Source organism: Psittacula echo (genome assembly GCF_963264785.1).
Source record: "Psittacula echo genome assembly, chromosome: 13".
Classification (NCBI taxonomy): domain Eukaryota; kingdom Metazoa; phylum Chordata; class Aves; order Psittaciformes; family Psittacidae; genus Psittacula; species Psittacula echo.
This window is the reverse complement of record NC_137749.1, coordinates 15033305-15054880: the sequence shown is the minus strand read 5'-3', so window position 1 is coordinate 15054880 and position 21576 is coordinate 15033305. Positions and strand designations below refer to the sequence as shown.

Here is a 21576-nt window from a genome sequence, read left to right as displayed (position 1 = left end):
AACTTTGCGCCTTCACTCAGTAATTCCAGCCTGGGTGAGTCAGGCCACACTGCCATTAGGCACTCTCCATCCAGGACAGGTCTGACACAACCTCTCGCCCCTTGGGTTGCTTCTTGCTCTTTTGCACAGCCCCAGGTGAGGGCTGGACCCCCCCTTAGCTTCTCCACTCTTTCCAGTGCCCAACAGTCACGCCTCCATTTAACTTTCAGGCTAGGCCAGCTATCTGCCAGCAACTCAGAGAAAGCTCCAGGGAGACCTTACAGAGTACTCGAAAGGGACCTATAAGAAAGATGAGGAGAGACTTTTTAGCAGGACCTGCTGCAACAGGATGAGCGGTGATGGTTTTAAATGAAAAAAGGAGAGTCTCAGGCTGAACATGAGGAAGACATTTGTTATCATGAGGGTGGTAAAACACTGGTATAGGTTGCCCAGAGAGGTGGTGGATGCACCATCCCTGGAAACATTTCAGGCCAGGCTGGATGTGGTTCTGGGCAACCTTCTCTAGGTGAAGATGTCTCTGCTCATTGCAGGGGGGTTGGACTCAATGAGCTTTGAAGGTCCCTTCCAACCCAAACTATTCTATGATTCTACGAAATCTGCACTAATGTCATTAACGCTGGTATTTTCCTGTTTCAACTGCTGCCACAGCTGCTGCAGTATCTTAGCTGACTTTCAGCACATGCCAGAGAGAGTCTCTTTTCACTGGCTTTCACATAGCTACTATCTCACATGCCTGTAGGAAATGTGCCGCTACCACACTGTGTGAGCCTACAGATACTTTGCTCTTCCTTGTCAGGTCAGGTTAGGTGGGGAGAGGGGAGAGAAATAGCGTGGAAGAGGCACACAAGCAAAGCCATCTTTACAGAACAAAGGTCTTTGTCTTTTTTAAACGCTTAGGCTCATGTAAGAATAGAACATATATTGTCCAGTTCATTAGTACAGGACAAAGTCATAGCCCATGAAGAAGGGGATCCCAGGATGTATTGAACAAGCATGGTGACACTAATTGGATTATAGGATCACTGAGGACTGGCTAAACCATCACATGAAATGATCCAACTGTGCTGATTAAACCTTTCCAGTGTTTCTTTCTCTTAATGAAAATATCCATGCCTGGACGAAAGGTCTGAGTGACAAGAACAAATAACTTCAGGGTGAACCTGCTGGAAAAAAAAGCCATTGCCCTCACAGAGTCTTTTTATTTTGATTTTTGCTTTCCTCCTGAGGACCTCCATGCTTCCAGACTGTCCCTGCTCAGGCTAGGGACAAGTCTACAGAGCTGTGTACTGACACAGTGCTGACCAACAGCTTTTTGCTACTCTGTTTCTGTGGTACTTTTGCTCTTCATACCACCTCTTGCCTTCATGTTTGCAATGCTCAGACTGACAAGCTTTCAAATAATCATTACATGCCAGAGAAGATGCACCTGTAAAGTCCCTCTCATTCTCTCCCACCAAGGCAGTCAAGCCCATCTTCTTTGATGTCCATTTCACGTAGTGCATAAGGGCAATCTGGGGCTTTGGTGCACTTTGTACCTGTCTGCATCTAAAATTTGAGGAGATGAACACCTTCAGAGATGACATAAAATGTTTAACACAAGGTAGTGTTCACAGCACACACTAGAAGCAGCAGCTACTCATTGTCAGTCACCACTGAGAGATCTCTTAATAGGAAGAACCTGTAGAGCCTTGCTCCCTACTGAGCACTCCCCAACCATGTTCTGTACCAGATGTGGTCATATGGGTGTTCATCTCTTCATTTGTATCACAGGTTAGTCTACTCAGATGTTACTTCTAAGAGGCCCCCACACATAAGTTTTACGTAAGTTTTTTCACTACAAGATTGTTTTCAGTTGTTGCAGCTTTGCCAAACCGAAATTATTTGAGCTGCCCATGTTAGGCTCATCCATCAGGCTGTTTCAAAAAGATGCTCGGAACTGAATAAACCCAACAGGTGACATAGTCCACATATTTCAAATAAGGGAAAAATATTTACTCATGAAAAAAAAATAATTCTGCAGGTTAGTCAACTTTTTAAGAAGCCTGCACCCCTTCTCATGTTGGTAGAAGCCTCTAGAAATGTCTTGCAATCACAGCTTAGAAAGAAAGAAGCCTACAGGCTTGGGTCCTTTTCAGTATCCCTGTGGAAAACCATCCAGCCGAGGCCAAACTCTGACAAATGACCAGTTCATGCCATTTGCAACTCCTGCAAGTGTGGCAGCTGAATTCTTTCAAGATGTCATCATCACTCTTCTACTAGCTTCTCGGGGGCTCCTCTGCAGGTCGTTCTCACAAAGACACATGGTATTTTCTGTCTTGAGCCAGAGGTGATGCAGTACTGGCATACTGACATTTTACATTTTTTTTTCATGTCTGTTAATTCCATTCTTTGCTTAGTTCACTAATCAAAGCTGGACTCAGGACAGGATGAGCCTGACTGGTCGTGGAGGATTCTCACCACCCACCATTCTGCTGACAATTTTCTGCTTCTCACTTCAAGAGGTCTCCCTGCTCTCATCTATTCTTATCCTTTCCACTTTCCTGTAAATTCATTTACAAACTCACTTCTGATAGCCACTGTCTGAGACTGGTACCCAGACTGAAATAATGAATTTAAATACATGGTGTGATGTGACTTTCCCTGGAGACAAAGAAGCAAGAGGCTGACACCTGGCACTACAGAAAAGGTCTCTGAACTTTTATACCTCCCATATACATTTAGGTACTCACACTGGAACATCTTGGTCTGCATATCTTGCAAGGACTGACTCAGTGACTGCTCATTAAATGACTGTTCCAGAGAGAAGAATGGCAGGATTTAGGTCTCTCAGCATAGGAGAAAACGATACTTTCATTAAGAGAAGTCTCACTGCATAATTCCTTTGCATTTAGTCAGGAAACTGCTCTGCTGCTTGACATGAATGACAGGGAGGCTGGACAGACATAACTATGAACACAGAAACCAGACTACCCCAGGTCACATAAGGCAGAACTCCTTACTAGGAAAAGCCAGAGAAAACCACTTGTTTCTTCTACGTTCTTGACTTCATGTATTGTGTTGCATTGAGTTGATCCTGAGATTTAACTCATGCCCAAAACAAGGCAGAATGTTTTGATGAATAATGCAACCCTTCTCTGGAAGACAGGCACACTCCATTTAAAGAAGACCTTACACTGTTTTGAGGGAGTAGTGTATTTCATGGCAGGAAGTTTCAGAGACAGTCAGACAGAATCATGCAGCTGACCCAGCGTGTGGCACCACACAAAGGAATGAACCAAAAACCTGTGAGCCAACATGATGATTTCACAGCTCATCAAAGGAAGGTACTTTGAAATTCCTTCTATCATTTCAGGATCCATGCCACTTTGGTTATCAGGGCCTGTAACTGCACCTTAAATTCTTAAAAGAAGTATCTCAAAAGTGAACACTTAATAGAAAAAAGAACACTTCAGCAACTTCTGTCACATGTATGGAGGACATTGTACTCAAAGAGTGTCAGATGCTATTTTTTCCTTCCAGAGTAAAGGAAGGACCTGAGAATTACTGGTGTTCTCAGATTTATTTTTTACTGCCTGAAGTGGTTACATCACTCTGCCAGTGAAAACCTCATTTCTACAATGCAAAGGTTTGCATTTTTTTATGTGCATGAACACAGAATAAAGCCACTAAGAGTTAACTCAGGAAACCTCACAGGAGTGTGGAAAAGACACCTGGATACAGTCTTGTACACTTGTCTGGTGCAGAATGTAGTACTCACCACTATGGCAACTCACCCATGGAATACTGGCTTGAAGTCTAGTTTCATAAGAATTAGGGGAGACAAGGAGTAACTGTTGATTCAAGACCCACACAGGTATTAGAAGCAGTTACCTCCAATTTTCAGAACAAGGGCTACCTAAATAAACTGTTCACCAACCTCAGGCTAGGGCCTAGGTTACAATGGAAAGAGGCTGAGCAAAATACCACACCAGACTAAGGACCCAGCAAACACTCTACAGGACTGCATGGGAACTCTTACTCCCCAGCCTTGAAACACAAAATTTGACCAGTGTGGTAGGATCAAAAGCCCAGTTTTACAAGGGGATTATTTCAGAGTAAGAAACTCAGCCACGTATTGAAGAGCAGTACAGTTTGCCTCAAGGTCCACAGGTACTGGCTGCACAAACCACCAATCTACAGGTCATTTATCTGGGAAGTTATGTGCTGCTTCCTACCGCAACAAGAGCCCCTCAAGGGTGAGAAGTATCTAAGAAGCCAGTCTTGTTCTGCTCATTTGTGGAAGCTAGCTGCAGAGACCCTGGTGCTTACAGCAATGCAGGGAAACGGTGCTGGCAGCAGATGGAAAAAAAAGGCAAGTTGCCTGTCATAATCCTTCCAACAGAGATCTATAACTGTTTACACAAGTATGGAGAGAGAGTTTCCAAGATGAAACAGCTGCCCCAAAAGAGGGTAATGTGAATTTGTAGTGGGAAGACTTCCAACTTCCATCTCAAAAGCACTAAGGAACTTGACAATTTGCAGCAGCGGCACATTTGCACAGGCAAAAAGAGCATATGATCTCTCCATCCATTGACAGACAGGTTCCCACCAAAGAATAGCTCCGCTTTGGCTCAGGTAGAGTTGTGGTGTTATGCAAATGCTCTTTGCAGAAGGTAAATTAATTTCGGTATTCCTAGGCACAATATTTGGCAACTCAGAGGGCAAATGAACAATCATAAAATTCTTTCAAGACTTGGGCAAGAAAGACCCAAGAGCAGAAGTCGGAAACGTGTCTGAAACCTACTTCAGAACAGCTATTGCAAGTGTAAGGATTAAATTTTCATTTCACTTTTGTAAAAAAAAAAAAAAAAAAAAAAAAAAAAAGTGAAAAAGACCTGGAATTCACCACCACGGAATGGTGGGATGGAAAAGAGTAATTTTCTGTTTGGAACTGGACAAATAAAATGGAACTACAATGTACTTGTCTTCTCTCAAGGGCCAGATGGAAAGGACTGGCATTCGGTCAGCAAGTCAGATCCCACAGTGTCCAACTGCTCCGTTCCAGACAGCTGTACTACTATGCTGATGTCATCAACCTCTTCAATCTCAGGAAGCATATACTTGTTCCTTCCTGAAGGCAAAGTATGATGATGAGACAAAGTTCCTGTTAAGCAAAGAGGAGGTACCAGAGTGCCAAAGAGGTCAAGGCTGACAAAGACACACAAGTTCAGGTTCATGTTCCTTAGGAACATGTATCTGGGTAGTTACTTTGCCTGTACACTGATGGGATTTCCATTGCTTTTGAACATGTGCTTCCGATATTGACTGCAAAATGATGAAATAAAAGCTGAGCACAAGAGATGATGATACAATCTTTAAGAGACTCAGATACTTTAAATTGTCATAAACTAAATGACACTTAAAACACAGTTGTTGGAAGTAGTTTTCCTAATTCCTTCATGCAGTTTTGATGTTCTGCTGTGAACAGCTTTTCAGGGATAAGGCCTGAAGAGTCACTGCATGCATGTTTGCAGTGACTTTTTGAGGACTACGTGTACACACACACACAGAATGCCCTGTCAGCAGGAATAACACAACTTGTGGGCTCTAAGAAATCTTTAGACCTGAACAGGTCGAACTGAGGACGAACAGAACTAAATGCAGTGCTGGGAAGTAAAGTTCTCGGGTCAAAGCTGCAGACTCATCAGCTCTGGTTTGCATAGCACTGGAGACCCATTTCACACAAACACACGGACTAGAAGGTATTGCAAACAAAATGGGAGGCAAGCAACTTAAAGACAAACTCAGATTTTAGCCATTCAAGATTAACAGATCATTAAATTTAACTTTGCACTGCATAGCTTGGATATACTGCACCAGTTTCTGCATAGATTGAACTTCTTCAGACTTTGGATCCTCAGTTTGGATTCCTATTATTTGAGACACAGGAGATGCAGCCATCTTGTTTTACAGTCCATTACAGAAGGAGAATCTGGTATGCATTTTCACTGGACAAATCAAGCACTCAGCAAAGTATTCTTGGCCTTCAGGATTCCTGGGTTCAGCCTGTGGTTTGGAGGGAAACAAGCAAAGGAGCCCCACTTTGCTCAATCCCTTCGGATTTCAAGATGAATCAAAGGCATCAGATTAAAGCAAGAATAATTATGAGTTTATATGCCAAATCAATGTTTCCTTAAGCACAGGCACATACAGTAGCTTCTCCTTAAAGGCTTCCCAGAGCTTTCACCGGCTGTACTTGCTGCCGGCTGCAGGCACCAGTCGCCCTCTGAAGTCCATGCACGCTGCAGGCCAGAAGCCGATTTCAGCGGCCGGGTCTCTCCATCCGGCTGCGTCCCTCTGACGGAGTCCCGGAGGCTTCCCCCGTACCGCGCGCCGCCCGAGATTTCCGCTCAGCTGGACCTGGCGAGCGCCAAGGGCCGCCCGCCGCAGCCATATCCCCCGCCTCAGAGGACGGCGCCAGGCCAGGCCCCGTCCCCACCCTGCTCCCCGCCGACCCAGCGTTTCCGCGGGGTGTCCTCAGGACGCACGGGAGCAGCGTGGCTCCCGCGCGGGCGGACCGCGGGCGCACTCATCCACCTCCACCCGCCAGCCCCCGCGCACCCGTCACGCGGCGGCAGAGAAGCCGCGGCGGCCCGCACCATGACTCTCGCATCACGTGCCGCGACCCGGCCAATAGGCAGTGAGCACCTCGGCCCCGCCCCTCCGCGCGGGGGCGGCTGCGGGAGGAGGCGGTGGCGGCGGCGGGGAGCGACCGCGATTACCATCGCGGCGGAGACAAAGCGGGGCCGGGCGGGCGCGGCGCCCCGGAGCAGCAGCAGCGGCAGACTTCAGCCGGCAGGCGCGGCACGGCGGGGGCCCCGCCCCGCATTGCGGTGCGGTGCTGGCTGTCCGGCGGGGGCAGTGACCGGCGGCGGGGGGTGGCGGGCGGGGAGGCCTCGAGGCGCACGCGGCCCGGCCGCCGCCGCAATGGCGTTGGCTAATTACAGCAGCCTGAACCGGGCGCAGCTCACCTTCGAGTACCTGCACACCAACTCGTGAGTACCGGGGCGGGCCAAGGCCGCCGGGCAGGGCTGCCGTGGGGCTGGGCTGGGGCAGCGCTGCCCGCCCCTCTCCCGGTGCCCGTGCCTGTGGGTGATTACGGGCGCGCCCGGTCGAGGCCACGCGGCAGCTCGCTGCCCGCCCTTTTCCCCGCTCGTCCCGGGCGCCTCGTGGGCTGTTCACGGCTCCGCTGCCTCGCACGGCGGGCGGGCGGGCCTGCTTATTTGGGGAGTAACAGTGGCTGGAGAGCACGGGCCGCTGTAGGTTCACGAGTGCCGCCTCGAGGGCAGCCGTAGTCCCAGGGACGTGCCCTTGCAGTGCAGGCTCTGCCATCCGTCCAGCACCACATCTCATTCGTGCCCGAATATTTTGTGTGGGTGTATTTCAAGCAGAAATATGATGTTCTTCTTATGATCAGTTTTTTGAAGCTGCTATGTCTTTTTCATGTCGCTGATGAATCCTCCGAACTAAAATCTTCTGAGAAGAGACAAAGTTCTTTTTCAAAGTGGGTTACATCAGGGTGCTTTTCTTGAAAATGGCAAGCACGCCAGGAAATGGTGTTTACCAGGGTTAAGCACTCATCTGCGACCTTCCTGTTGCACATACATTTTGTAGTGCCACATACAGAAGAGTTTAAAGAGAGAGCTTGTTCTGCCTGAACTGCCTTGGAAGAACAGTGTGGAACCATACTTGGCATTTCCTCATATTGATCAGCTGGTCACCAGCGTAAGGTTGTCTTCTAACAATTCGTGGAAGAGTTGACTCTTACTGTTACCATCAATAGAAGAAGAAATAAAGTGCAGGCTTAACTTTTCATTTCCTTTGTGTAAAGGTAAGCTTAGAATGGAGGACCACAGTGGTCTGCAGCAGTCTGAAGACTTCTGATTTACGGGCAACTTGATTGCAAAGTAGGTTTTGTTGATAACTCAGGATACATCTGCAAGAGCAACTAAGATGAATCTCCTATGCCAAGAGCATTATGATCCATTTCTTTTCAGAATCAGGAAGATAATGGTTTTTGCACAGGAGAAGAAACGTAGTAACGGCCTGGTGTCACCCTTGGGTCTGTGTCCTGTGGCTTCGCTCTCTGGCTTGACTGGTAGTGGTTACGCGTGCAGTGAACAGTCTGGTCCCTGAAAACGATGGACAAAGATGACTCACGTTCCTGGTGCTGTCACTGATTTGTGAAATTCTCATGTCCAGCTGCAGGGAACAAACTTTTTTATGGATTAGAAGACCATGTGGCAGGGCTCTGTCAGCAGCTTGTGTTTGCCAGCAGAACACCAGAAAGCTGTCCATCTTCATAAGAAGTTAACGTTTGTGCTGCAGAAAAAGCTGATGTATTGCTGCCCCTAAGCACTAAATACTGAAGCTACTTCATGTTGCCACCATACTTCCTGTTCTGCTTATGCTGCTGGTCTGTTTCCAGTGTGCCACATGTCTACATTGTATAACTACATTACATAATTGTTAGGAGGAGGTGAAAGCTAATGAGTATGAACAAGCCAGAGCCAGGGCTTTTTGTCCGTCATGAGTGAAGAGCCTCTTCAGATATGGGAATAAGCATAAGAAAATGCTTCACTGAGAGTGGAAAAACTTGAGTCATTTTAAGAGCAAAAAAACCCCAAACCACTCAGACCAACCCATGACAAATAAACATCCCCCCCACTCCCTCAAGAAAAAAATGAGCAAAAACCCACAAACCACCCAAAATGAGCAGCGTAGGGCTTTTGATAATGGCGACTCCCGTCTTTTGGACTGCTCTTTCTTGCTAGGAAAGCCATACAATCTCAGAAAAAAAATCGTTTCAGTCTAAAGGTGTTCTTATAGTCATGGAGGTGGCAGTTCCTTAAATTGTAGTTAAAAATCAGCCATCTGGCTGTTGAGGTGCAGAAGGAAGCCATGACTTCTGTTTCTTTCTCCTAAAGGAGACTTCCTTTAGAAAAAATTTTAGTGTGTCTAACAGTTCTCAGTCTGAAGTGCTTTACAGAAGCCAGTTTATCTTGCCTCTGAACTTGAGGATTTGCAGCAGATCTTTTCAGTAGCTGCTTAGTGCTTCCATGTCTGATGGCAGATTTAACAGCATGTATCTGAATCACTTCAGTTGCCATACCTTTTTTTTTTTTTTTAATACAAATACCACTGTGCTTTTCCAAGCTCTTCTCTTGAGAAATAGTTGAGTAGGGACAGACTTTTAGTAGTGCCTGTAGCAATAGGACAAGGGGTGATAGTTTTAAAGTGAAAGAAGGGGGATTTAGACTAGGTATAAGGAAGGAATGTTTTACAGTGAGGGTGGTGAAGCACTAGCACAGTTTGCCCAGAGAAGTGGCAGGTGCCCTGTCTCTGGAAACTTTCAAGGTCAAGTTGGACAGGAGCAATCTGATCATGTTGGAAGTTGTCCCTGCTCAGTTCAGGGGGATTGGACTAGATAACTTTCCAACCCAAACTGTTCTGTGATTCTTCTGTGTGAATGTTCTTTTAGATCCTAGAATGAAAACCACATGTGCAAACACGTGGAAATTGCCCATGCATTGTTTTTATGAGGCAAGCCACCTTCTTGAGTTCACATTACTTTTCCCTAGAAGTAAATTCTTTAAGGTATTTCCAATACCATTCATTAAGTTAATCACAGAAATGCACCTGAGCCCAGGCAACTTGGGTTTGCATACTTTGAATATGTGCAGTGCAAAAATGATGGAGTTTGTTAAAAGTTGAACAGTTGAAGTTGTCTTCTGAGAGTATGTAGGGTTTAGCTTGTAATTGAACTTCAGGGTTGGTTGTTTTCCTGTAACTAGAATTGTCCTGTTGAATACAGCTTGAGTGGAAGAAAGTCACTCAGATAGACTTCAAAATGACCACATGGTGCTCTTGATGAATATTAGTAATAACAGACCAACATTCTCCCATTCCCCAAGCTCTGTCACTTCCTTCCTGTGCACTGTTTTCTGTTCTGGCCTGAAATGTAGTGCAGTACTGAGAGGATAGTTCTTGGTCCTGATGCAGATGCCAAACTTAAATATTCTTCTGGATGTGGCCTCTTTTCAGAACAACAATGAAGTCTTACATCTCTCATTAGTACTTGTCTGACTGTGCAGGTTTAGGAGTCCAGCTGGGCTTAAACGGGTGACCCTCTTAAGCTTTTCTTCCCTTAGGATGTTAGGATAAATGGTTGTTGTAGAGGTGTTTGAAATTCGTCATGTTCTACAGAGTCATCTGACTTGGCCTTTTCTAACCAACATTTCAATAAATTGTCAGCATTGGGCTTCCCCATTGCGTTTCTTGTGAAGTCTGCATTCCTGCATGGAGCTGTCTTGAATGAAAACTGGAAGTTGTAGGAAAGTCCAGGCCAGTTTGTTTCTGAATTGTTGCTGAGACTACAGATATTGATAACGCTCCACCCCCACTTCTGTGTGTCATTCAACAGCACAGTTGTATGACCTATAATAGATTTATTTCTCTGACTCATGGATGTTACTGTTGCTTCTCATGAGGCCCACCTAGCTCACACTTAAGTGTTTCCAGGTCACGTGAAAGCTCTGATAGACACAATTTTGCCAACAGCTTATCTCATGTTTTTTTAAACTTATGTTTCAAGTAAAATAATCCCGAGGTTTTGGGAGATGGGGGGAAAAATTGTCACCAGTTGATAATTTTGGAGGTTAAGTATTTCAGGCTGTTTTGACCATAAGACAAGTTAGTGGCTTTTGGTAAAGCTGAGTCACTTCATATGACTTTAATTAGGTATTGACAAGGCAAACGTAAGTGTTTGATTAATATGCTGAATAGAAGATTATATACTATAATGGTGATGCTATAATGCTATAATACCACTATAGTGGATCTGAATTTTTTGTTAGCTGAAGAGAATTTCGCTTGTTTGTACCAAGGTTTCACTTTGCCTCTGTCAGCACATGAGGTTCCAGTTTTGGTAGATGTTCAAATTGAGTATTGTGTGGAAATAATATTTTCTCTTGCCTCTCTTATAATTTACTGCTGTGTTTTCATCTTTTTCCAATCTTTCCAAAAATGCTGTTCCAAAATATTGTTCCAGTATTTTTCTTTGGAAATCCCAATTTGTACCCTTCCACATCTTTTCCTTAGTTTGAAGCATTTTTTAAATTGTAGAGTAAAACCAGCTAAAGAGGCATGGTGACTAGTGCTAAAGCATCCATTTGCTGATGGGCTTTTCCTGGCAGGGGCTACTTTCTAAATAAACTTCTGGGATGTTGATTTGTGGAACTGAATCAGTGTTTATAAACTCGAGGGAGCACTTAAAATCAATGCACAGGGGTTGTTTGACCCCTGCCGGCAACTAAGCCCTAGGCAGGCGCGTGCTTATTCCTTCCATCCCCTGGTAGGATAGAAAGGAGAATCGGAAAAAGTAAAGCCTATGGGTTGAGATAATAACAGTTTAATAATTGAAGTAAAGTAAAATATAATAGTAATGACGGTGAAGAAGGACAGGGAGACAACAGAAAGAGAAGACTAAAACCTAAGAATGACAAGTGATGCACAATACAATTGCTCACCACGCACTGACCAATACCCAGCCAGACTGAGAAGCAGTTGGCCCCATCAAGCTCACTCCCCTCAGTTTCTGTACTGCGCATGACGTGCTGTGGTATGGAATATCCCTTTGGCTAGTTTGGGTCAGGTGTCCCGTCTCTGCTTCCTCCCAGCTTCTTGTGCACCTCGTCACTTGCAGTGCATGAGAGACTGAGAAGTCCTTGATCAGGGTAAGCATTACTTAACACACCGATGGTTTAGTTGTTGCTATCAGCATTGTTCTCAGACTAAACCCAAAACACAGCCCTGTGCATCAGTTACAGGGAAGAAAACTCCATCGCAGCAGAATTCAGGACAACAGAAAATCCTGCTCGAAGGAAAGAATACCACGGATGAGCTTCTGTGGAAGCTTTCTGATTTAGAAGGTAGTGTTCAAAACACTGTTCCCTTCTGTCTCCTGTTTCTGTGTAGGCAACTGGGAGCTTGCAGAGATGGAAAAGAGCCATTCTAATGGTTCTGGTGATAACTTTGAAAGCGGATGTGTTTTTACCTCTGATTCGAGCTGTGTTGATTGGTTAGGTGTCATGACATTGAAGATGGATATCCAAGTTCATTTTGTGACTTTCAGTGTCATGGACAGCTATGTTTTATATGTGGGAAGTATCTATGCATTTGTTCTCTGAAAGCTGAAAATATGAATAAGTATCCCTTTATTTTTTTGGTCACCTGTTGTCCTTTTTGTGTGGTAGTCAAAACAGGTTTCATGCAAACTGAAACGTTGATAAAAGCAGTTTCTGAGGACTCTTGTCTTTTCATTAAGCATCCTAGAGGAGCAACAAACTCCATCAGCTGTTCCTCCAGACTTTGTAGCTGTTGTTAGTATTGGGGTTGACGTGGCTCATCTACATTTGAAATAATTGTTAGGTTTTGGAGATAGGTCACCAGGTTGGGTGTTCAGCAAAGAAACTGCATTAATGTTGGCAGACAATGTGTTGCAATGATTTTATTAGCTCTTTAAGGTTTTCTCACCATGTGTCTTTCAAGGTTGAGGCACATAACTGATGGCTTTCAAATGGGTGCTGCTTATAAGAGGTGGCACTTAAGAAGTTGGAAACTAAACATATCTTTTGAGATTGTGCTGAAATGGTACCCAGCTAGATAATTTTAGCATTGAGTTTGGAAGGTGCTGGGGTACAGTGGTGGCAGAAGACTGTCGTTCTATGGATTACAAGCAGTTGCAGCTATTGAAAGTCTCCCAGGATCTGGAAGCTTCTGCCTGTCAGAAATAACTTACACAAAGTGAATATGTGCACTGGGGAGATGGATCTTATACATAACCCTCATCTGTCTGTCTTTTACATATAGGCAGTGTTTAGTTGCCATGAAGGCAACTAAATCCATTACGGAATTACATGAATCGTTGACTCGTTCATAGGCTGGTTCATCGGGTCAGCAATTTCTGTTTTGTCTGTTTTCCGTGCCATGTTCTTCAGACTGTAGTAAGCAGCAGTTTGTTGGATCAGCCCCTCCACGGGGCAGCCTGTCTGCTGTGTCTGTCTCTGGCAGGTGATCAAGTGGTCATTTTTAGTCTGCTGTCAGTCATTGCTGTAGACATACAGTTGGATTTGTTTAAAATGTGGTTGAGATGCTTGTTTATTTAAAGATCTCTCTTTCTAAGCATCAGTGTTACCCTGCTGATTCTGTCTTTTGTTGCAGAACCACCCATGAGTTCTTGTTTGGTGCCCTTGCTGAACTTGTAGATAATGCCAGGTATGTACCTGAGACTGCCTAATTCCCAGCGTAAAATTGGTAAAGACATAATCAACTTGTTTGTTGATCTTGAACAGTTTCCACTTTTAGTAGACACCACAAAAAATATCCAAAATTGAAGACTTTGCTGAGGCTTTGTATAGGTATTTCACTTGGTCCTCTTATACCAAGGGCCTCTGGTCTCTTCTCCCAAGGAACAAAGGATAGTACAAGAGGAAATGGTCTCAAGCTGCACCAGGGGAGGTTTAGACTGGAGATTAGGAAAAACTTCTTCTGCATTTGCCTCCTAAAAAAGTTAAGTTTGAGTGAATCATAGAGCAACATAGATTGGAAGAGAGGTTGCTAGAAGACACTAGATAGATTTAAGGAAAAAATAAGCCTGCCTTTTTGTTTACACAAATTGGTAAAATGATAATTACTGGAGCTGGGATTCTTAAGTACTTAGATAATCCTGGACTCTTCATATCAAGCATGGTGATAGGATGAAAATGACATCAGAAGCAGGATGCTGAAAAGTAGTGCAAGAACAGAGCAGTTGTGACATCTGGGACTTGGTATTTGGAAATTGCAGGTTTTGGACCATGTTTGCATTTGGGAATCCCCGCTATAGCTGTTTCCCAAGCCTTGCATGCTTATCTCTTCATAAAATAAAGGCTAAGACAGACTAAGAAAGTTAGGGCTGTTCAGCCTGGAGAAAAGAAGCTGCGTGGAAACCTCAGAGCAGCTTCCAGTGTCTGAAGGGGCCTACAAGGATGCTGGAGAGGGGCTCTTCATCAGGGACTGTAGTGACAGGACAAGGGGGAATGGGTTCAAACTCAAACAGGGGAGATTGAGATGAGCTCTTAGGCAGAAGCTCTTCCCTGTGAGGGTGCTGAGGCGCTGGCCCAGGGTGCCCAGAGAAGCTGTGGCTGCCCCATCCCTGGCAGTGTTCAAGGCCAGGTTGGACACAGGGGCTTGGAGCAAGCTGCTCTAGTGGAAGGTGTCCCTGCCTGTGGCAGGGGGCTGGAGCTGGACGATCTTACGGTTCTTTCCAGCCCAAACCATTCTATGAGTCTATTCTATAAATATTCTGATGGAATTATGGAAATATTTTGAGATCATTTTCTATCAGTGTGTGAATTGCCGTTCTCTGTAGCTCTTAATTTAAGGAGCTCAAACAGGAAGATTTTGGTGTAGGGAATCAGCTGTGTGTGTGTTTGCACCATTGCTGGTTTACGCTTCTGGTGCAACATAGTTAAATGTAGTGTCTGAAATTAATGGGTTATTTTCTCTCCATCCTGGTTCCTCCTCTGGCAAAAGAGAGGTTGGCCTTCTGGGAAGGAGGTAGCTATACTTGGCTGTAGATATAAAGACAAGACAAAGTAACTTTGACATTTGGGAAGTGGGGGTTTATTACAGCGCTACAGCTGCACTCTTCTGATCAGCAAACTAAGGGTATGTGATGGTCTATATGAAAAAAAATGATTGGTTTTGGGAAGAGGGCAGTAATGCTGCTTATGCTGCTTTTTAAATAGAGGAGGATGCACAGAAGGCCTTTACTTAAATGACCTTGTAATGACACAGTTTCCTATGACAACTGTGAATGTATTTAGATGGAGTTTTTTGTGGATTTACTAAACTTTTCATAGGCTGCTTGACAGGAAAAATGAGGGTATTGTTTGTTTTGAACAGGAAGGAGCTCAGGCTTATTTGATCCCTCTCCCTCCACATGACTTTTGTTAAAATACTATCACTGTACAAATACAGTGATACTCTGCTGTAACTAGGCTTAGTTGTGTGGCAGCAAATGTCTTATGCTGGAGTTTGGGTTCAAGAAGGCAAAAAGTGAAACTGTGTGTTTTCACTTACATGTTAGTGCTGACTGAGAGGCCTTTATGGACTTTGATCTGTGCAGCAAATACTCATTTTGGAAATTATTGCATGTGCCTGGATTTTAGCATTTTTCCATTTGACATTTGAATACCAATTGTGTTTTTATTGTTTTGTAGAGATGCAGATGCCACGAGAATAGACATTTATCCTGGTAAGTCATTCCTGCTGCTTCATTGCATGTCAACAGTGTGTTCTACCTGGTAGGATTGCAGTGGGCAGGCTTATACCCAATGCTGTGTTCGGTTTTGGGCCCCTAACTACAAAAGAGATCTTGAAGTGCTGGAGCAGTGCCAGAGAAGGGAAATGGAGCTGGTGAAGGGCCTGGAGCACAGTGTGATGGGGAATGGCTGAGGGACCTGGGGGGTTCAGTCTGGAGAAGAGAAGGCTCAGGGGGGACCTGATCGCTCTCTACAAGTGCCTGAGAGGAGGATGGAGCCAGGAGGGGCTGGGCTCTGCTCCCAAGGAACAAGGGATGGGACAAGAGGAACCGGCCTCAAGCTGCACCAGGGCAGGTTTAGATGGAGCTGAGGAACAATTCCTTTCCCAAAGGGTGCTCAAGCACTGGACAAGGCTGCCCAGGGCAGCCTGTGACACCATCTACACATTTCTAAGAGACAGGTAAATGTTGTGCTTAGTGACCTGGTTTAGTAGTGGACTTGGCAATGGCAAGTTTATGGTTGGACTCAATGATATTAAGTCTTTTCCGACCTAAATAATTCTGGTTCTACCATTTGTCCTGTGCCCCAGTGCCTGTTGTCTTTCAAAAACTGATGCCTTCACAAGTAACTCGAGCAAGCACTTAGATCAGCCTTCAGATGAGGTCAGGTAAAGACAGTAGCTATTTATACTGGATGCTTAAGAAACCTGCTTTTACAGTACACTCTTGTAGCATATATGTACATACAGTTTAAAGTGCAGGAGGAGTTCTTAGTTACTCTCTAACAAAAATCCGCTGCTCTTTCTTACAGCTTAGCCATGATGTATTTGTGTTACTTCTGTCATTAACACTGATTCCATTTTATGGAACTTTCAACTTTTGCTCGTGGGAGTACTGAATAATTCTTCTCTTGTAGAGCAACGGGGGGACCTACGAGGTGGATTCATGCTCTGTTTTTTGGATGATGGAACAGGAATGGATTCAAGTAAGTCACAGGAAGTTAAAGTTGCATTTTCAAGCTGAGATTTCATGTTACAGCTTAGGCTGAATTAACAGCATGGTTCTGTTGAAAGGGGCATATTCCATGCCTGGATAGGTGTTCCTGCTGCTGCACTGGCTCTTTCACACCATATCATGTATCAAACTATTCACCTCTTCAGCTGCAGAAAACTAATCTGGCCAAAAGCAGATTGTTTTGCTGCATTAGAGAATTAGTCAGCCTGGCCTGTGATGTTCCAGCACACCAAAGTTGGTGTTGGTGCTGGAGAGAGAACATGGTGGCCAGAAAAGGCAACAAGCACAGGCTTTGATGGGCATATGCCTTTTCTTTATTAGAGGCTGCCAAGTGGTTAGTGTTTCTCAGCTCTTACAAGAAAGTGTACCATGAAAAAAATTTAAAACTGTTGTAAGAACTGATGTAGATCTGAGTTGTATCTAGCAGGAGAAAAGCCTCTTGCTTTGCTTTAGCGTCAGTGAACAGCACTGTCAACCCACTCCACCTGCTCTGTGTCTTGAAGACGGGTAAATCCTCCTGTGAGGAGCTCTGTGCTGGCAGAAAAGTTGGGCTGAATTGGAAGGTTTTTGAGAAGGTAGAGAAGATAAGTAAAGAAGTCTTGACTAGCATTTTATTCTGATCCCTCAGAACTTTAAGATATGCTTGTAATACTGTGGTTTAACTCCAGCCAGCAACTAAGCACCACACAGCCCAATGGGATGGGGGAGAGAATTGGAAAGTTAAAATCAAGAAAATTCATGGGTTTGAGACAAAGACAATTTAGTAGGGAAAGCAAAAACTGTGTGTGCAAGCAAAACAAAATAAGGAATTCATTAATCACTTCCCATTGGCTGGCAGGTGTTCAGCCTTCTCCAGGAAAGCAGGGGTCTGTCGTGTAACGGTTACTTGGAACGAGAAATGTCATCACTCTGAATGTCCCCCTTCCTCCTTCTCTCACAGTTTTACTGCTGAGCATGACATCCCATAGTCTGCAGTATCCCTTAGATCAGTTGGGGTCAGCTGTCCCAGCCTTGTTCCCTCCCAGCTCCTGGTGCATCCCCAGCCTCCTTGCTTGTGGGGCACTGTGAGGAGCAGAAAAGGCCTTGATGCTGTGTAGGCAACTGCTGAGCAGTAGCTAAACCAACACTGTTTCCAGCAGGAATCCAAAACATAGCACCATCCAAGCTGCTATGGAGAAAATTAACTCTATATCCCAGCCAAAACAAGTACAGATATGAAGTATTTAATTCTGTTTATTAATGCTTATAAAAATACATTAGTATGTTTGATACACAAATTTGTGACCTGCATGAAAGAATTTACTTTGAACCCCAGATACCTTCTTTGTGTTCTCTGGAAAATAATTAAGGATCCTTAACAGGTCTTCTGAGAGTACTCTTCTGCCACCAGTGGAATTGAAGGAACCAATTAAGCCCCATCCATAAAACAAGTTCAGAGACTTGAGTGTGGCCTTCTCACGAACCTTTGGATCGGGGAGAAGAAATACAACCTATTCTGCATATCTTGAAGACTACATGTTTGTGTCTGGTTTGAGAGTAGGTGATGACAAGTATCTGTTCTAATGCTGCAGAGTCTTAGTAGCAGCTTTTATGCTGTTGTTGCTCCTATATTGCTGATTTTGTGATAAAGTGGTATTTAAGTATTGGCTGAGTGTCCAGTTGCTTCTTTTGGCTGATCTTTCTACTAAATCTTGAAGGATTTTATCCTAACTTTGGTAGTCTGAGATCCTCTGTAAAGGAGAGTGGCAGGTACTGTGAGTTGTGGTGGTATTTCACAGCACTAGACAGCATATACAGCAAATACCGTATCATTTATGTCTTTTGACTGTTGATGCTTGCATGAAGTGTAGTTCATTCTGTGCCTCAAAAATTTTTATTTTATTTTAGATTTGAAGTAGGCTATGGGGTTACCTTTGCCCTGTTCCAGGACTTCACTTTTCAGATGTGAAATTTCAGCTTTTAGTACTTTTGAAAAAGCCCTTCTTAATTTTCAGTAGTCTGAGACATACTGTTTTGATGCAGAGTCTGGCTCTGGTGGTCACATCTTCATGGCTTCAATGCTGGGTGGTCATAGGAAGCTTGATACACGTTTAAAAGTCACTTAACCAAGGGCAGCCAAGTAGAAACTTCTTTTGCTGCACTGTTTGCCTGTCAACATGGACAGGAATGGCTGGAGAGAGACTCTTATTCTAACTCCCTACATGGGCCTTTCTCTACACCTGACTATAGAGGTCTGAGTTTTAATTTCTAATAATGCAGGATCTACCACTTTTAAAGACATCTTGAAGATTTCTTACCTGAAAGCTGATTTTAGGATATGTCAGCAGAAAACCTTTTACTGGACTTTTCTCTCTCCTTATTGTGAAAATAGCATCAAAATCCACACAGACCTTCCTCCAGCAGAAATCATGGAGCTTGGGAGGAGTTTATTTTTCCGCATGATAATTTAAATAAGGATTGGTTTTATTGTACATAAAGCTGACATGTTAAGAAGAGTAACTATGTGACTTGTCTTAATCCTGTTGGAACCCACACTAGTATGTGACCTTCCTGAATACACTGAAGGCTGGATGAGGAAGATGAGTCAATAAACCTGGGTATCTCTGAATGCTTTCACAGAGGGAAGAGCTGAATGGCCCAAGTAAACTGTTCTGTTAACACGTTCTGTTACCTTGCTGTTCAGTCCCTTTGGTCTTGTTCTGTGTTGGTCAGTCCTAAATTTGTCTGGCAAACTATGGAAACAGAGAAGGGTGTAGTGAGGCAATAGCTCAAATTTGAGTGCTCTGCCTGATAGCTCCATTGTCAAGGCAAATGGCAGCTCCCCAAGTAAAATTAGTGGCAGGTATAAGTGATCAGCATTTCTAAAAACTGTTTGTCAAGTGACTCCTGCTATAGTTGCATTCAGAACTTGCTGCATTGGCTCTCTTAATGATCACGCTGGATTGGGTTGCCTGAAGGTCAAATTACATTTGTCCTCAAGCTGCAAACATGCTCTAGAGTCATAAGTTATCAAAAGGTATGAGGATTCAGTGATGCCACAGTACAGATAGCTTCTAAAAAAGCATGTCTCACAGGGAGATACTGGGATAGTAGTGCTGGTTGAAAAGTTTGGCTTTTTTGTAAGGGACTAAATAGGATTTGATTAGAAAACATTAGGTCAGAATTTCCCTTATTGTCAGTGGCATCACTACTGCAGATACTTAGCTTGAGAATTTTACCTCCTGCTTGGGCTCTGAAGGTGCTGCTTGAATCAGAATGTAGGTTGAATGAAGGTTGAAGAAGTATAACGGCTAATTATGAAGTGATCTGTAATTGTATTCTTAAAAGACTGAAAAAAATAAGTCTTTAAGTTGCATTATAGAATCAGAACAGCCCAATTTGGAGGGGACCTCAAAGATCATCTGTACATCATGGTACAATCTTTCATGGGAAGGGGAACCTAGCACCCTGATGATTTCGCACCCTGTCCCGTCACATCTTGAAAATGTCCAGCAACAGGGACTCCACCACATGGAGAGGTTGTTTCAGTGACTGATTATTCTCCCAGTGCAACTTTTACCCATTGCCATTTTCTTTTCCATGTGGCTCCTTGTGAAGAGAGAGCCTTCATCCTCTTTGCAGCTGCCCTGTAATACTAGGATACTGTGATGTGATTCCCTCTGTGAGACCTGTCTTCCAGAAAGAAGAGACCTAGCTCCTTCAGTCTTTTCTGATAGAGCAGGTTCTCCAGCCCTTTGATCATCATCTCCTTTTTACCCTGTCTAGTATGTCCACATCTTTCTTGAACTGAGGAGATCAGAAGTGGAGAGTACTCCAGATGTGGCCTGAAAAGCACATCTCCGTCTCTGTAGTAGTGCCCCATACAGATGCAGCCCAGGATCCCATTTGCCTTCATAGCTGCAGAGGTACACTCCTGACTCATATTCAGCTTGCTGTCTGCCAGGACCCCCAAGCTCCCTTTCACCAAGGCTGCTCCCTAGTCACACAGATCCCAGCCTGTACTGGGTTCTTTGGTTATTTCATTCCAGGTTCAGGACCTTGCCCTTCCCTTGAACTTCATACAATTCTTGCTTGCCCACTCTTCCAGCCTGTCCAGGTCTTTCTAAGACGGCTCTCCCTTCTGATGTGTCCGACTCACCCACCATCACCAAACCTGGTGAGGGCACTTTCCATCCCATCATCCAGATCACTTATGAAGATGCTGAACAACATCGATCCGTGGATGACCCCACTTGTGACAGGCTGCCGGATGGAGTAAAAATCATTGATGGTCACCCTCTGAGTGCAGCCTGTGAGCAAGTTCCCTGCCCATCTTGCATACCACTCATCCAGTCTGTGTCTTGCTACTTTGTCCAGGAGAAAGCCATGGGAACCAGCATCTAATGCTTTGCTAAAGCCCAGCTAAACAACATCCAGTGCCCTCCCCATATGGACAAAAAGTGGTGTCGTCTTGTACCAGCCTCAGGTAGCTGACTGTCTTGTGTTTGTTACGGTGATGAAAGACCTCAGATCTTCTCCTTTCCTAGGGAAAGCTTGACTGGAAGTAATCTTGGTTTAGGCTGATTTCCCCCATGTTGTAAATTAGATACTTTGCCTCTGGGATGTATTTTGAGGATGCTGTTGAGTCTGCTGCAAGTACTCCACCTAATGCGAATATAGCAGATGTATTTATGGAGAAGGCAGGAAGGATCATTTTCTGTGCTTACATCGAGACCTTCTTTAACGTATTCCAGTCTGGTGAACTTGGGAATATGAGAGGACTCTTCTCAAAGGGCAACCCAGGTCTGACTTAAGTGGGTGCCTTGTGACGGATAGTGGGGGAGTGGAGGGGTACAGCTTGTGACTCATGGTGAGGGAGCAGGCAGCTTCCTGCAGGGGTGTCCGTGGTGGGTTGTGTCAGCAAGCATGTGCTGAACAGCCTGCCTGTTGTTCAGGAGGGTGCTCTGCAGCTGTTCTTGGAGGACCAGCAGTCAGGAACTGAACAACTCCATCCCCCAGTTCTTCATCCCAGGCGTCTCATGTTTCTTATGAGGAAACTGTTTATCTGTGCCCTTGATTCCTTTTCTTGGGCTCTGAAGATCAATCTGCCATCTTGAGCAAATTCCTTCAGATTGTTTTTTCTCTCATGTTTGGCATAGGTCATCCCCCCACTTTATGTTGCCAGGGAGTTTGTTTTAAATCTGGTAACTCTTGAGACCCGACAAAATGAAAACACTGTG

General features: G+C 44.5%; 1 protein-coding gene across 1 annotated transcript in view; it reads left to right on the top strand.

The window, feature by feature from the left end:
- Window positions 1-6927: 6927 nt before the first annotated feature.
- The window catches only part of MORC2 (MORC family CW-type zinc finger 2), a 38950-nt gene continuing 24301 nt past the window's right edge, over window positions 6928-21576 (top strand). Inside the window, exons 1-4 of the mRNA XM_080629015.1 lie at window positions 6928-7034; window positions 13261-13314; window positions 15303-15337; window positions 16260-16328. Coding sequence (XP_080485141.1) covers window positions 6967-7034; window positions 13261-13314; window positions 15303-15337; window positions 16260-16328 — 226 coding nt within the window. The 5' untranslated portion in view covers window positions 6928-6966. The remainder of the gene's footprint in view (window positions 7035-13260; window positions 13315-15302; window positions 15338-16259; window positions 16329-21576) is intronic.